The following is a 15,073-nucleotide window of genomic DNA, read 5'->3' as shown; positions in this document are numbered from 1 at the left end:
GGTGGTCGTAGTGATACTGTGCTGTGATGACTTTAGAAATGCTTTTGCTTTAGACTCTGAACATCTACCAGAATCTCAACCGAAGGCAGTTTGAACACGTGATTCATTTGATGGATATTGCCATCATAGCCACGGATTTAGCACTGTACTTCAAGTAAGTGATGTTCATAGGAAAAGCACTGTAGGTGAAAGTAGAAGTTCCTAGTCCATTGCAGCACTCAGAATAATGGGTTTTAGAGTGCTAGGATGACAGTTGAGCCAGCCTTCCAGAAATAGAGTCCCCCATTCCAGAGGAATGGGGGACTGTCTTAGTGGTTTTGGTCAAGTCTACATTTAGGTGCAGACAACCCTGGCTGTGGTATAGAAAAGGACATAGTTCCAGGAGGGGGTGGGGATTCATCTGATCGTGCCCACCCTAACCAACATTTTCAACACCCATATGGCCTCCCCAGCATCCAAGTCACACTCCGAAGAGTCAGACGGCACTGACATGCCCAATCATGCTAATCATTCAACAGTATATTTACTGAGTGCCTATTGGGTGCCAGGCACTGTATTAAGCACTTCACAATTGTCCTGTGAAGTGAATTATTAAGAAAATACTTCATAGATGACAAGAGTGATATGACTGTGAGTAGTCTGGCTCTTCAAGAGATAACATTTGTTGCTTCTTAATTATGATTCATGCTTTGAATAAAGTTAGTGAACATGGCCTTGGGGAGTTGAGAGGGTGGGAATATATATCCATAGGAAAATGAGGAGTTTTTTAGCACTGAAAATGAATCCATAGGGCCATTTTAACACTGCATTTTATCCCTTTCTTTTTTGTGCTTAAAGGAAAAGAACTATGTTTCAGAAGATCGTTGATGAATCCAAAGGGTATGATGATAAAAAGAGCTGGGTAGAATATTTATCACTGGAGACTACTAGAAAAGAGATTGTTATGTAAGTAACTCTCTCTTAGAGTATTAGCATTTTGGTGGGGGGTGGGGATGGGCATGGGAATTTGTCACGTGGAACAAATCCTTACGTCTTAAAGCAGATTTATCCTCGCCATTACTGAAACCTGGCTCACCCCAGATGACACTGCCTCCCGTGCTGCTCTAGCCGGGGGTTGGGGGGGTAGAATCTCATCTTCTCTCAATCTCCAGGACTCACTGGGAAAGGGGGAGGAGTCAGCTTCATCTTCCTTTGAAGTCTATATCATCCACCTCTGTTACCCAGCCCGGGTCCTAGACACGGTCATCTACCTCTTCCTCAGGCCCCTTCTCCAACTTGCTGAACCATTTTGATCCCTTTCTCACAGTCAATCAATCAGTGGCTCTTATTAAGTGCTCACTGGGTGCAGAGCACTGTACTAGGCACTTGGGAGATTACAACACAACAGAGTTGGCAGACACGTTCCCTACTCCCAATGAGCTCACAGTCTACAGGGTTGGAGAGGTAAATTTGGGAATCGTGTGATGTCAAATAGAAGAGAAGAACTGACAGTGTTGAATGGAGCCTCTGTATTTGGCCTTGAGTTGTTCATTCATTACTTTAATGGCTATAGAAACTGCCAGAATGGGAAACTGGACTGACGAGGATTTTAGGAGAGAGATTGAGGATAGAAATTAAAGTTAGCAGAACAGAAGCCCATTCTAACAAGAAATGAGGCCCCGAAGAAAGGAAAGGTTGAGATAGGATTATAGCAGGATGACTAAAGGGTCGGTTTCTTTAGGAGGGTATCGCGGGCACTTATAAACCTCACACTTCCTTCATTTATTTTACCACAATTTATCTGCGCATCAGGCAGAAACTCCTCACCCTCGGCTTCAAGGCTCTCCATCACCTCGCCCCCTCCTACTTCACCTCCCTTCTCTCCTTCTACAACCCAGCCCGCACTCTCCGCTCCTCTGCAGCTAATCTCCTCACCGTGCCTCGTTTTCGCCTGTCCCGCCGTCGACCCCCGGCCCACGTCATCCCCCTGGCCTGGAATACCCTCCTTCTGCCCATCCGCCAAGCTAGCTCTCTTCCTCCCTTCAAGGCCCTACTGAGAGCTCACCTCCTCCAGGAGGCCTTCCCAGACTGAGCCCCCTCCTTCTGCTCCCCCTCGTCCCCCTCTCCATCTCCCCCATCTTACCTCCTTCCCTTCCCCACAGCACCTGTATATATGCATATATGTTTGTACATATTTATTACTCTATTTATTTTACTTGTACATATCTATTCTATTTATTTTATTTTGTTAATATGTTTGGTTTTGTGCTCTGTCTCCCCCTTCTAGACTGTGAGCCCACTGTTGGGTAGGAACTGTCTCTATGTGTTGCCAACTTTACTTCCCAAGCACTTAGTACAGTGCTCTGCACACAGTAAGCGCTCAATAAATACGATTGATTGATTGATTGGGGGCTAGAAGTCTACAGGGCATTGAAACAGAAACTCCATGTCCTGAGTGGATGCTAAAACTCATTTGCTGGTTGTTTTCCAGGGCAATGATGATGACAGCGTGTGACTTATCAGCTATTACTAAGCCTTGGGAAGTCCAGAGTAAGGTCAGAAGTCTCATACACTACCTCCCTCCAATTTTTGGATTTGTTAAATTACAGTGCTGGAAATGACAAAAGTTTCTAAACATCCTATACAATTTTGATTGCCTCTGGTGTTCAAAACGAAGGCTATATAAGGTCACTTATATCCGGCTTTTTAGGGTTTGTGATACTGTAGGAATTATTAAAAGGGAGAACTTGAGGATTTTAATGTTGACTAATGACTAATGTTCATTCAATTGTATTTATTATTCATTCATTTGTATTTATTAGGCGCTTGATCAATGATGTATTCTAATCAATGGACCTTTCTGTGATATTTGTTAAGCATTTATTATATGCCAGACACTATACTAAGTGCTGGGCTAGATACAAGATACTCAGGTTGGGCACAGTTCTTGTTCTACATGGGGCTCAGTCTTAATCCCCATTTTTCAGATGAGATAACTGAGGCACAGAAAAATGAAGTGACTTGCCCTAGGTTACATAGCGGACAAGTGGCAGAGTCGGGACTAGACTACGCTGCTTCTCTACCCACCATTTATGCCACAATATAGCTTTCTAGACTAACCAGTGGCTTAGCAACCGCTTCTATATCTGCATGTCCTGCAGGTAGATTCTCTTTATTAACAGGGCCTTTTATTAATGGGCTTCAGTCCAGTCAATGGTATTTATTGAGTGCTTACTGTGTGGTGGGAAGCAGTTTGAAGTAGTGGATAGAGCATGGACCTGGGAATCAGAAGGTCATGGGTTCTAATCCCAGCTCCATCACTCGTCTGCTGTGTGGCCTTGGGCAAGTCACTTCACTTCTCTGTGCCTCGGTTACCTCATCTGTAAAATGGAGATTAATACTGTGAGCCCCATGTGGGACGTGGACTGTGTCCAACCTGATTAGTTTGTATCTACCCCAGAGCTTAGGAGAGTTCCTGGCACATAGTAAGCACATAATACTATAAAAAAATAGACTAGGACAGAAAATTTCTAGAGGCTGTGGGGGAAGATTTTTCTTATAGCCTAGATTCTGCAGGGTAGCAGGGTTGCTCTCTGCTCTCATTCACACCTCAAGTTCTCAATTCTCCAAACTCTGTGAGACTCCTCAAAACTGGCTCGGGACTCCCACAACATAGTGAGGACAGAGCTGATTGTAAGGATCCGAGATTCTCCGATCTCATCCTAGTGGTAAGTCCCAGCATCCATGACAGGCTCTGGGACTCACTGGCTGGAGAACATACATTCCCCCCCCACAGCACTTATGTCCATATCCTTATACTCTACTATTTCCCCTATCGGAAACTGGTTTTAATGTCTGTCTCCCCCTCTTGACTGTATGCTCCTGGTGGACAGGGATCACGTTTGCCAGTCGATTGTATGGTAATTTCTCAAGTGCTTAGTACAGTGCTATGCAGACTATAAGAATAATAATAATAATTGTATTAAGCACTTACTAAGTGCCAGACACTGTACTAAGCGCAGGGGTGGATACAAGCAAATCAGGTTAGACACAATCCCTGACCGTCTTCCCCTGCCTCCCTGGCCCTGACCGTCTTCCCCTGCCTCCCTGGCCCTGACCGTCTTCCCCTGCCTCTGCCTCCCTGGCCCTAACCGTCTGCCCCTGCCTCCCTGGCCCTGACCATCTGCCCCTGCCTCTGCCTCCCTGGCCCTGACCATCTGCCCCTGCCTCTGCCTCCCTGGCCCTGACCGTCTGCCCCTGCCTCTGCCTCCCTGGCCCTGACCGTCTGCCCCTGCCTCTGCCTCCCTGGCCCTGACCATCTGCCTCTGCCTCCCTGGCCCTGACCGTCTGCCCCTGCCCCTGCCTCCCTGGCCCTGACCGTCTTCCCCTGCCTCTGCCTCCCTGGCCCTGACCGTCTTCCTCTGCCCCTGCCTCCCTGGCCCTGACCGTCTGCCCCTGCCCCTGCCTCCCTGGCCCTGACCGTCTGCCCCTGCCTCCCTGGCCCTGACCGTCTGCCCCTGACCCTGCCTCCCTGGCCCTGACCGTCTGCCCCTGCCTCCCTGGCACTGACCGTCTGCCCCTGCCTCCCTGGCACTGACCGTCTTCCCCTGCCTCTGCCTCACTGGCCCTGACCGTCTGCCCCTGCCTCCCTGGCCCTGACCATCTTCCCCTGTCCCTCTGCCCCCCTGGCCCTGACCGCCTGCCTCTGCCCCTGCCCCTAACCTGGTGGTGGAGCTGGGATTAGAATCCAGGTCCTTCTGGCTCCCAGGCCTGCACTCTATCCATTAGGCCACTCTGCTTCTCAAGTCACATGGAGTCTCAGTGCCTTTGTGCCCATCAATTATCAGCAATGTGCACACATGTGCTTTAACGCACTCCCAAATGTTTGCGATTCAAGTTGCGTAAAACTCAAGTTCATCTAGCAAAATGGGTGCTAGGTAACCCTCAAATTAACATCAATCATAAATCAGCAGGAACTTTCCCACAGGTCCCCTGCCATCCTTAATAATTTTCGAATTGTATGCTAACTGAGCATTGTAATATCGGAAGATTAGACAAGAGGAGCAAACCTGATTTTTTTTTCAAGCTCTCACAGTGAAGGAAACTTTGTTTAGCAAGAGGACCCTGTAAAACGACAAAGAAGAAGGGCGCTGTGCTTTTTGAGGAATCCTGATTGTGTGATATAGAAGCAGAGTAGTGAGCATTACTTCTGGGAATGAAAGCAGCGTGATATCTGAGGTCCCTGTAGAACAGAAAAGCTACAGGTGTAAAGTCAAGGAGGGACTGTGAGTAATTTCTTAAGTTGTCATACGGAAGATGTCCTGTTAACATGAGTTCTACTGTTTTGCAATGTAGGTTGCTCTTCTTGTGGCAGCTGAATTCTGGGAACAAGGTGACTTGGAAAGAACAGTCCTTGATCAACAGCCTATTGTAAGTAACATAAACACCTCATGTACAACTCAAACAACACACTAGTAGAAATGTGTTTAAAAAATACTTCATTAAAGCAGCTCATCATCCTTGTTTTTTTTAATGGCATTTATTAATCCTTGTGCTCTAACTTGCTCCCTTTATTCACCACCACACCCCAAGCCCCTCAGCATTTTCTGTACAAATCCATAATTTACTTATTTGCATTAATGCCTGTCTCTCTCTGTCTAGACTGTAAGCTCATTGTGGGCAGGGAATGTGTCTGTAATATTGTTGTGTTGTAGTCTTCCAAGCACTTATTATGTTGTTCTGCACCTCGTAAGCGCTCAGCAAATACAATTGATGAGTGCCAGGCATATCACCCCCTAAATTCATATGCTACAGATCACCACTTGGATGAGACTTGTGCATCTAAACCAGCCTATACCAATTCTAGCTCTCTTAAAGTAAGGGTAATATTTCACTCAGTATTTGCTACCCACCACAAATCTTTTTTTTAACCTTCTCTCTCCAGCCTATGATGGACAGAAATAAAGCAGCTGAGCTTCCAAAGCTTCAAGTTGGTTTTATTGACTTTGTATGCACATTTGTATATAAGGTAAGCTAGCTAGTCTTAGAAATAACCACTTGCTTGCTTGCACTGTGTAAGTAACAATTTGTACTAGAAAAGGAGAAAAGAATCCTCAGTCTATTCATTTTACTTCCAGTAAATCTCCATGTGGGAAGATGGTCTGGTAAAAATTTGGGGTGGGCTCATAACTTTTCTCTCCTTTCAGGTAGGAAACAGCGTGGCCTAGTGGATAGAGCCCGGGCCTGGGAGGCAGAAGGGCCTGGGTTCTAAGCCCGGCTCCACCACTTGTCTGCTGCGTGACCTTGGGCGAGTCACTTCACTTCTCGGTGCCTCAGTCACCTCATCTATAAAATGGGGATTAAGACTGAGCCCCATGGGGATCAGGTTCCTGTCCAACCTGATTAGCTTGTAATAATAATACTAATAGTAATGATGACATTTGTTAAGCGCTTATTATGTGCCAAGCACTGTTCTAAGTACTGGGGGAGATACAAGGTAATCAGGTTGCCCCACATGGGGCTCCTAGGCTTCAGTGCCTAGCACATAGTAGGTGCTTAACAAATGCCATTAAAAAAAAGATACTTGGGCATTGGCGAAAAGCGTTTCTTAAAGTATTGTCTATGTAGGGGTGGCAGAGAAATGTGCAGTTGTTTCTTATGGGGAACAACTCCCACTATTCTGCAGCTTGTTTGTACGTATTTTTTAATGGTACTGTTCTAAGTGCCAAGGTAGATACAAGCTAATCAGGTTGGACACAATCCACGTCCCACATGGGGCTCACGGTCTTAATCTCCATTTTGCAGATGAAGTAACCGAGGCACAGAAAAGTGACTTGCCCAGGGTCACACAGCAGACAAGTGAAAGAACGGCAATTAGAACCCACGTCCTGACTCCCAGGCCCGTGATCTACCGACTAGCCCACACTGCATCTCTTAAAGAAAATGGGTTTCTCATCCTTTTTTTTTTTTAAAGAGGCAGAAAATCCACCTCCAGCTCTTTGATTGTTTTCAATATTTTGTTTAGGAATTTTCACGTTTCCATGAGGAAATTCTGCCAATGTTCGAGAGATTGCAGAATAATAGAAAGGAATGGAAAGCCCTTGCAGATGAGTATGATGACAAAATAAAAGCACTGGAAGAAGAGAAGAAAAAAGAAGAGGAAAGACTCCCTTCAAAGAAAGGTTTTATTCTTTAGCTTGAATTCATGTCAAGGAGAGACTAAAATTTAAACTAGGGCCATCAATAAATTTGCCATTAACATACTTTTAGATTGGCAAATCTAGATGAAATCAATTCAGTGTATTATTGGGCCTCAAAACCAAGCAGTGTTTTCTCAAATTAACTCATTTTTAATTGGGAAAATGTAGTATGTCAGATAAAAGAACAGAGCTACAGACAGACCTATGGGAGTCAATTAACTAAGCTATCAGTGCAGTATTAGGTTAATTAGTCATTTTCACATGAAGATAGCTGGCTCTTATGTCTTCTCGCATACGTGAATCAATATTCAAAAAATAGTCTGGACCATAAAAAAATCAGATTTACCAAGTCTGTTGTACTCTCCCAACACAGTAAGCACTCAATAAATGCCATTGATGATTGATAAGTAGGAGTGTGTAAGGGAGCTATCACTGGCTAGTTCAGCAGGATTATACTCTGGAGGAGTTTGACTTTCCACCACCTGCACTGGTCTAAATCTGAGGGAGCATCTCCCAAGGGCTCTCCAACACCTTGAGTCATTAGAGAAGCAGCGTGGCTCAGGGGAAAGAGCCCGGGCTTTGGTGTCAGAGGTCATGGTTTTCGAATCCGACTCCACCACATGTCTGCTGTGTGACCTTGGGCAAGTCACTTGACTTCTCTGAGCCTCAGTTCCCTCATCTGTAAAATGGGGATTAAGACTGTGAGCCCCACGTGGGACAACCTGATCCCCTTGTAACCCCCCAAGCGCTTAGAACAGTGCTCTGCACATAGTAAGCGCTTAACAAATGCCATCATCATTATTATTATTAGCGGGGTGGGAAAGGGAGTGTTCTTTTCTTACTTCTCAACTCTGGTGCCCTAGGGATCCAACCTTGCTCTTGCTGAGTTTGAGGTCCAGACAACCTCCCCCATACCATGGAAGCAAAGATTTGAGTAGAGGCTGCTGCCACCCCTCCTGCTTCCTTTCCTTTGACAGGGTAGGATCACTAGTTATTCACTCATTCAGTCGTATTTATCGAGCACTTATTTTGAGCAGAGCACTATACTAAGCTTTTGGGAAGTACAATTCAGCAACAGAGACAATCCCTACCCCCAAATGGCTCGCAGTCTAGAAGGGGGGAGACAGACAATTAAAAAAAGTAAACAGGCATCAATAGCAGTCAGTCAATCATATTTATTGAGCACTTACTGTGTGCAGAGCACTCTACTAAGCACTTGGGAGAGTACAACAATAAACAGACACTTTCCCTGCCCACAAACGAGCTTGTGGAGACAGCTCGGGAGACAGACTGTAATATAAATAAAGTGCAGGTATGTACATAAGTGCTGTGGGGCTGAGAGAGGGGATGAATAAAGGGAGCACATCAGGGTGACCCAGAAGGGAGTGGGAGAAGAGGAAAGGAGGGCTTAGTCGGGGAAGGCCTCTTGGAGGAGATGGGTCTTTAACAAGGCTTTGAATGGTAAAAGATTTCTCCAGTTCTGGCTAGGAATTTTGCATGACCAAGTCTTACCTGAGACCTTCATTTGAAATCTGTCATACTACCTTCCTTTGAGTAAATACACAAAGTCACACCTGCACACAAAAAAAAATACGTTTACACTCACAAACCATGCAGAAACTTAACCACATACACATTCACACTTGACAACACTTACATACATTTGGATGTTACGGAGTCTCCCATTTACAACAGAAGTGACCAAAGTGCTACTACTATAGTGCCATGGCAGGTGGTTGGTTGCCTTGGTAGCCACTGAGGATTTTTCTGCCCATGTGAGCCAGCTATTTTTTTAGGACGGCTGCTGGGCCTAGCCATTTTGCAGAATTGTTTAGTTGGTCCTGCGATCAGACACCTTCAACCACTGCTGGCATAGCTATAGCAGGATTAGAACCCGGGTCTCCCGATTCCTGGATCAGCGGCAGGGCCCCACACTCAGATTTACACACCAGCACGAGACTAACGAGATGTGGCATGAAAAAAACTGGGCAACTAAAATAACAATAAGACCAAGAAATGATTTGGAGCCCGGGAGAGTTGGATAAGAGAGAGAGAGCATGTAAGGAAGTGGAAAAGAATGGAGAAATGGCAAATTTTGAGACCATGTGGGAAGGAAAATGAGTGGGTGTTTGGCAAAAGGTCTAAAGGCAGCTAGAAGATGACAATTTTTAATTAGAGAAAAAAACAAGAATGACAAGAGATTTCAAATTATCAGTACTCAAGACTCAAGAGATTTCTTTTCCTTCTCTTTCAGCAACCACAGATGTTTGCAATGGAGGCCCCCCACCTCAGTCTTCAACCTGCACCATCCTTTAAAGCTATTTACTATCTTAATGTAACGGGTTGGAAGTTGTAATTCCTAGTCATATGAATCCAGATAAAATGATTACAGAGCTGCATGTTATTTCTTAGCCCTTACTGTACAGTAAAAAGTGTTCGAAACCCAAAGGTGATCAAAATATGTTTTACAATTTGGATACCATCTGCTACTGTGTCCTGTTATTTCTATAAGCTCCAGCTAATGATGAAGAAATGTTCTTTTTTTTTTTTAATGATATCTGTTAAGTGTTCACTATGTGCCAGGCACTGTACTAAGCACTGGAGTAGAGTCAAGCTAATCAGGTTGGGCACAGTCCATGTCTCACATGAGGCTCACAGTTTTAATCCCCATTTTACAGACATAACTGAGGTGCAGAGAAGCGAATTGACTTGCCCAAGGTCACACCACAGACAAGTGGAAGAGTTGGGATTAGGACCCAGGTCCTTCTGACTCCCAGGTCCATGCTCTATCTACTAGGCGACACTGTCTACTGTTCAGCACACAACACCTTATTCCGAAAAGCTCTATTCAGTCAAAACACTAAAGAATGCGGGTCCAAATCTCCACAGGCAAAAACTCTGTGGCTAAAGTTCTGGGCAAAAAATAGAGACTCTACTCCCCAAATGTCTAAACTTCTAGAAAGAAATCAGTATTAAAAGTGAAACAGGTTTCCAAGTGAGGCTTTATGCTAGAGAAATGCCTAGAGTGAAAGGGGCCATTAGGAAGCATCAAAGCTCGTTATGGGCAGGGAACATATCTGCTAATTCTGTTGTACTCTACCAAGCACTTAGTACAGTACCCTGCACATAGTAAGTGCTCAATAAATACCACTGATTGATTTGATTGATTGCTTTTAGCCACCCACCCATACATATATATTAATTACCACTCAGGCACTCCTGGAAATACATTCCCAAATCTGGTGGCAAAAGGCAGCTTACGTTGCTCAGCATTAACTATTTCCCATAACCCCTGAACAGCTCCTGAGGCACTCCACAAGACGCAGAGAAGCAGCTAATGGAAAGAGCACAGGACAGGGAGTCAAGAGTTGGATTCCAATCCCAGGTCCTTTTACCCGCTATATGATCTTGGGCAAGTTACTTAACTTTGCCTCAGTTTCTGCATTCATAAAATGGGGATCCAATAGCTGTTTGATTGTGAGCCCCCTTTGGGACAGGAACGGTCTGATCTGATGATGGTATCTACCATGGTGGTGGCACATGGTAAGCATTTGGAAATCAGCGTGGCCTGGTGAACACTCCTACTGGAGTCAGAGGAGCTGGGCTCTAATCCCCATTCTGCCACTCGCCTGATGTGTGACCTTGGGTATTTCACTTGACTTCTCTGGGCCTCAGCTTCCTTAACTGTAAAATGGAGATTCAATATCTGTTCTTCCTACATGGACTGTGGTTGACATGTTGTACCTACCCCAGCACTTATTATAGCACTTACTGTGTATAGCTATACTTCTATTTATTGTGATGGTATTGACACCTGTCTGTTTTGTTTTGTTGTCTGTCTCCCCCTTCTAGGGTGTGAGCCCGTTGTTGGGGAGGGACCATCCCTATATGTTGCCGATTTGTACTTCCCAAGTGCTTAGTGCAGTGCTCTGCACGCGGTAAGCGCTCAATAAATACGATTGAATGAATCAGTCAGTCATATTTATTGAGCTCTTACCGTGTGCAGAGCACTGTACTAAGTGCTTGGGGGGGAGAGAAGCAGCATGGCTCAGTGGAAAGAGCCTAGGCTTGGGATTCAGAGGACATGGGTTCTAATCCCGGCTCCGCCACGTCTGCTGTGTGACCTTGGGCAAGTCACTTAACTTCTCTGAGCCTCAGTTACCTCATCTGTAAAATGGGGATGAAGACTGTGAGCCCCACGTGGGACAATCTGATCACCTTGTATCCCCCCCAGCACTTAGAACAGTGCTTTGCACATAGTAAGCGCTTAACAAATGCCATTATTATTATTACTGCAGAGAAGCACTTAAACGCTATTATTAAGGGCCCAGGGTTTGGGTTTCCAGCCCTGTATTTACAACAGTCCTTGGTGGTGTCCAGGATTAAAATCTAAGCAATTTATAACCTTATTCTGCAGGTGTTTAGTTCCCACAACAAATTAATGAAAAATGTTACCTGCAATTTGCATTAATTCCCAGAACAGGAAGTGTCTTCAAGTGTTGTTCCCTATCTGTACTATTTTTGAGTATTTTTTAATCATTTCTGCCATGGCATGTCATTGAATGTTATTAATATTTTACATTTTCATGGAAGTTATCAAACACCCAATCTTATGTCAAATATCAGTTACATATTTGTGGAAAAATTAAGACTGGCTGTATCATTCATGTTGATGTCCTTGGATCATGGTTTGTGAATAGTATGAACTCTGGCTAAGTTACTAAGCCTCTGGGTTTGGCATGTAAGGGCGATGAGCTGGAAAGCCCTGCATCATGGCCTAGTAGAGCACAGGCCTGGAAATCAAAAGGACCCAGGTTCTAATTCCAGCTCCACCACTTGTCTGCTGTGTGACCTCAGGCAAGTCACTTAACTTTTCTGTACCTGTTACCTCATCTGTAAAGTGGGAATTGATTGGGAGCCCCATGTGGGACATGGACTGCATCCAAACTGACTAGCTTGTACCTACGCCAGTACTTAGTACAGTGTCTGACACATTGTAAGCATGTAATACCATTAAAAAAAGTATAACAACACTTCTGGAAATGCTTACTCCACCCCCTGCTCCTTTGAGAGAAGCACTGTGATTTACCTCAGGATGAGGATCAGTAGCATTTTCCATGACACTTCATTATACCTAGACAGTGGTGCTCTGTCCATTAGACAAGATCTTAAATTGTAGTTCACCAAGACATTCTAAGCAGGGAGGAATATGCTCCCTATCCTGCACCTAATTCCAGCCCTTACTCTAAATTGGTTTATTAATGTGTACTTATTTTATTAATATCTGTCTCCCCCTCTAGCCTGTAAGCTCTTTGTGAGTAGGGAACATGTCTACTCATGCTTTCTATTGTACTCTCCCCAGCACTTAGTACAGTGCTCTGAACACAGTAAGAACTCAGTAAACACAACTGATTATGGCAGAGGCAGCATAAGCAAAGGACAGGTGAATGGGACAAATAGCACTCTGAATGGGCAGTAATTATGAGAAGGTCAAGAACTAAAACTTGTCTCCTATAAGGGATAGGTGTTCAAGAGGGGCTCTTAGGCTCTTTCAAGAAGCCAAGCAAATTCCATGGAGCCAGAGGTCAAGAAAACTTTTCAGATGTTTTATTGTTAGAAATGATCCACAGTACTAGATGCATCACTGAAATCTTTATTAATCCAATTCCCGGAATGGAAATGAGGACCAACGTGACCTGTTCATTTCAGTATGCTGTCATCATTGGCTAAAAGAGAAGACAAAAAAAAACCCCATTAGGTTTTATGCTAGAATAATATAACAAATTCACCATCTAAGAGCACTTAAGATGGGTTCAGGAATAAGTACACCCAATTCAGGTACAGGGTTTCCTACTATTTTGCTTTATGAATGGTTGTATGTACATTTCCAAAAATTCAAATGGAAATGTGCAAACTAAAATCAATGGAAAGATGCAGAAGTTCCTTTAAGCATAATGTGTCATCTCTTCTGCTAAAAGTAGAGCAGTCAGCACAGCTCTGTGGCTCTGGTCTAAAGGAACAAGTACGGTGTCCCTCAGACTCACAGTCTATGAATATGTGGGGGAGTAACTCCTTTCCCCCTTCCCCCAACTTCTGGGGCAAAGATATACAGTTCTCATCCCCCTGCCTATTCCAGCTTTTTTCCTAGGCCTTCATCCTGGCCTATCACCATTCCTTTACCCAAAAAAGTGGCCGACTTTAAAAGAATGTTTCGACTTTGATTAAAAGGCAATACCTTCTGCCAATTCTCTCTCAATACGTTTCAATTCTTCCTGGCGCTTTTTCTCCTCAGCAGCTACTCTTCTTTCCTCTTCAGCTCGGGGCTTCAGGTAATCTGTTTTTAGGAGAAATATCTCAAGTGTCAGTTTAAAGAAAACCACTAAAGGAATAAGCTGAACCTTTAGGCTCAACATAAAGTCTCGGTGCTCTTGGTTAATGAACACCTTCCAACCCCTCTTCATTTAAACGACTAAAGTCCTTTCCTTACTTCACCATACAAATTCCCCTGTATCCTAGGGTCAGAGGAAGATAGAGTAGGACTTGGCAATAGACTGAATGCCTTGCCACTTGATGTGAAGCAGCATGGCCTACTGCATACAGCACGGGCCTGAAAGTCATAAGGGCCTGGGTTCTAATCCCAGCTTTGCTCTGCTGTGTGACCCTGGGCAAGTCGCTTCTCGGTGACTCAGGTACCTCATCTGTAAACTGGGCATAATGTCAGTTAACAGAGCAGTTTCAAGGGCCTTCCTATATGGGTAATTTTCATGTCTCCTAAAGGAGTTATCTGGCAGTGTGGAACCGAGATGTGGGTTAGCCATCTTTGGGGCAAAAGGTGGTTGTGACGGCAGCATTAATAAAATGGTTAAAAGGACTGCATTCCACATTGCTCTATAACCAAGGTGACCCTGGATGAGGGCCCACCAGAAGGTCACAGGACCGACATTACTTTTTCAGAAAAACACCACCACCTCCAGTACTGAACTCCCCCCTCTCTCCCCTTACCGTTCCCTGAAACCTTTCATCACCGAATGCTTTTCCTAGCAAAGCGCCGGGGAATGGGGCAAAAATGCAAATGCCTCCATGCGGCAGGGTTGCCAGAGCATGCGTGTACCATTGCTCACTTTACACGGAGAATGCAAGAACAAGATCAAAAAGACCTTAAATGTTAATGACCACGGCCCCAATGAGACTGGACTGCAGGAACAGAATCCTAGCTGGTATTGCGCTCCCCGATTTCTGACGCTTTTGGAACAAAGCGGAAAAGGCAGCCCTCCTCCCCTTTGACCCTTATGACCTCTACGGCGCGATCTGTCCTCGGGGAAAATAACGGGGGACACGGGGGAGGGGGGGAGCAGAAAGCAGGCCTCTGCATCTCCACAGCCACGTTTCTAAATCGGAGCCCAGATTAGAGAAAGGCGAAAACCCGCCAATGGCTGCATTTCTGCGGCTTCCCTCCCGCAGAAGGAGAGCCGGGGCTTCTGTGCCTGAGGGGACAGCGGGCAGGATGACCTCCCGCGTTACTCACCATACCGCTTGGCTCCATAGACTACCCCTACCAGCAGCGCCGAGTAGCGGCCGAACTGTGAGGAAAGGGAGACAGAGGCCGGGTCAGACAGGGAGGAGAACCGCGGGGATAACCGACCCGCCACCCACGCCCCCGGAACCGTCGCAACCGGAACGAGGAGCCAAAGGAAAGGCAACGGGACGACTGTACAGTTTCACCTTGATGAGGGGAGACACTTGCACCGGAGGAACCATCTTGTCCCTCACTTGCCCACCGGAAGCAGAATGTTCGCCTGGCGCCGCTAAGGATGATGGGTAAGAAGGCGGTGCTGAGCGGCGTCGGCGTGGGGGCGGAGCCAAAGGGGTGGGCGGAGCCAAGGGCGGTAGGGGGC

General features: G+C 45.5%; 2 protein-coding genes across 3 annotated transcripts in view; one reads left to right on the top strand and one right to left on the bottom strand.

Annotated features, from left to right (window-relative positions):
- PDE6B (phosphodiesterase 6B) overlaps positions 1-9,564 on the top strand; it is a 33,508-nt gene extending 23,944 nt beyond the window's left edge. For both annotated transcript variants that reach the window (XM_038770348.1, XM_038770349.1), the window contains 7 exons: positions 54-154; positions 838-945; positions 2,471-2,534; positions 5,335-5,409; positions 5,924-6,007; positions 7,004-7,160; positions 9,433-9,564. In XM_038770348.1, coding sequence (XP_038626276.1) covers positions 54-154; positions 838-945; positions 2,471-2,534; positions 5,335-5,409; positions 5,924-6,007; positions 7,004-7,160; positions 9,433-9,494 — 651 coding nt within the window. In that variant the 3' untranslated portion in view covers positions 9,495-9,564. The remainder of the gene's footprint in view (positions 1-53; positions 155-837; positions 946-2,470; positions 2,535-5,334; positions 5,410-5,923; positions 6,008-7,003; positions 7,161-9,432) is intronic.
- Positions 9,565-12,763: 3,199 nt separating this feature from the next.
- On the bottom strand, positions 12,764-15,009 carry ATP5ME (ATP synthase membrane subunit e). Its single transcript, XM_038770187.1, has 4 exons — positions 14,901-15,009; positions 14,704-14,758; positions 13,414-13,512; positions 12,764-12,904 (listed from the first exon to the last, which is right to left on the bottom strand). Exons 1-4 carry the CDS (start codon positions 14,934-14,936, stop codon positions 12,879-12,881), a joined length of 216 nt encoding a protein of 71 aa, XP_038626115.1. The 5' UTR covers positions 14,937-15,009; the 3' UTR covers positions 12,764-12,878.
- Positions 15,010-15,073: the final 64 nt, after the last annotated feature.

The sequence above is a fragment of the Tachyglossus aculeatus genome, chromosome X3, assembly GCF_015852505.1.
Source record: "Tachyglossus aculeatus isolate mTacAcu1 chromosome X3, mTacAcu1.pri, whole genome shotgun sequence".
NCBI lineage: Eukaryota > Metazoa > Chordata > Mammalia > Monotremata > Tachyglossidae > Tachyglossus > Tachyglossus aculeatus.
This window is presented reverse-complemented; position numbering and strand designations above follow the sequence as displayed.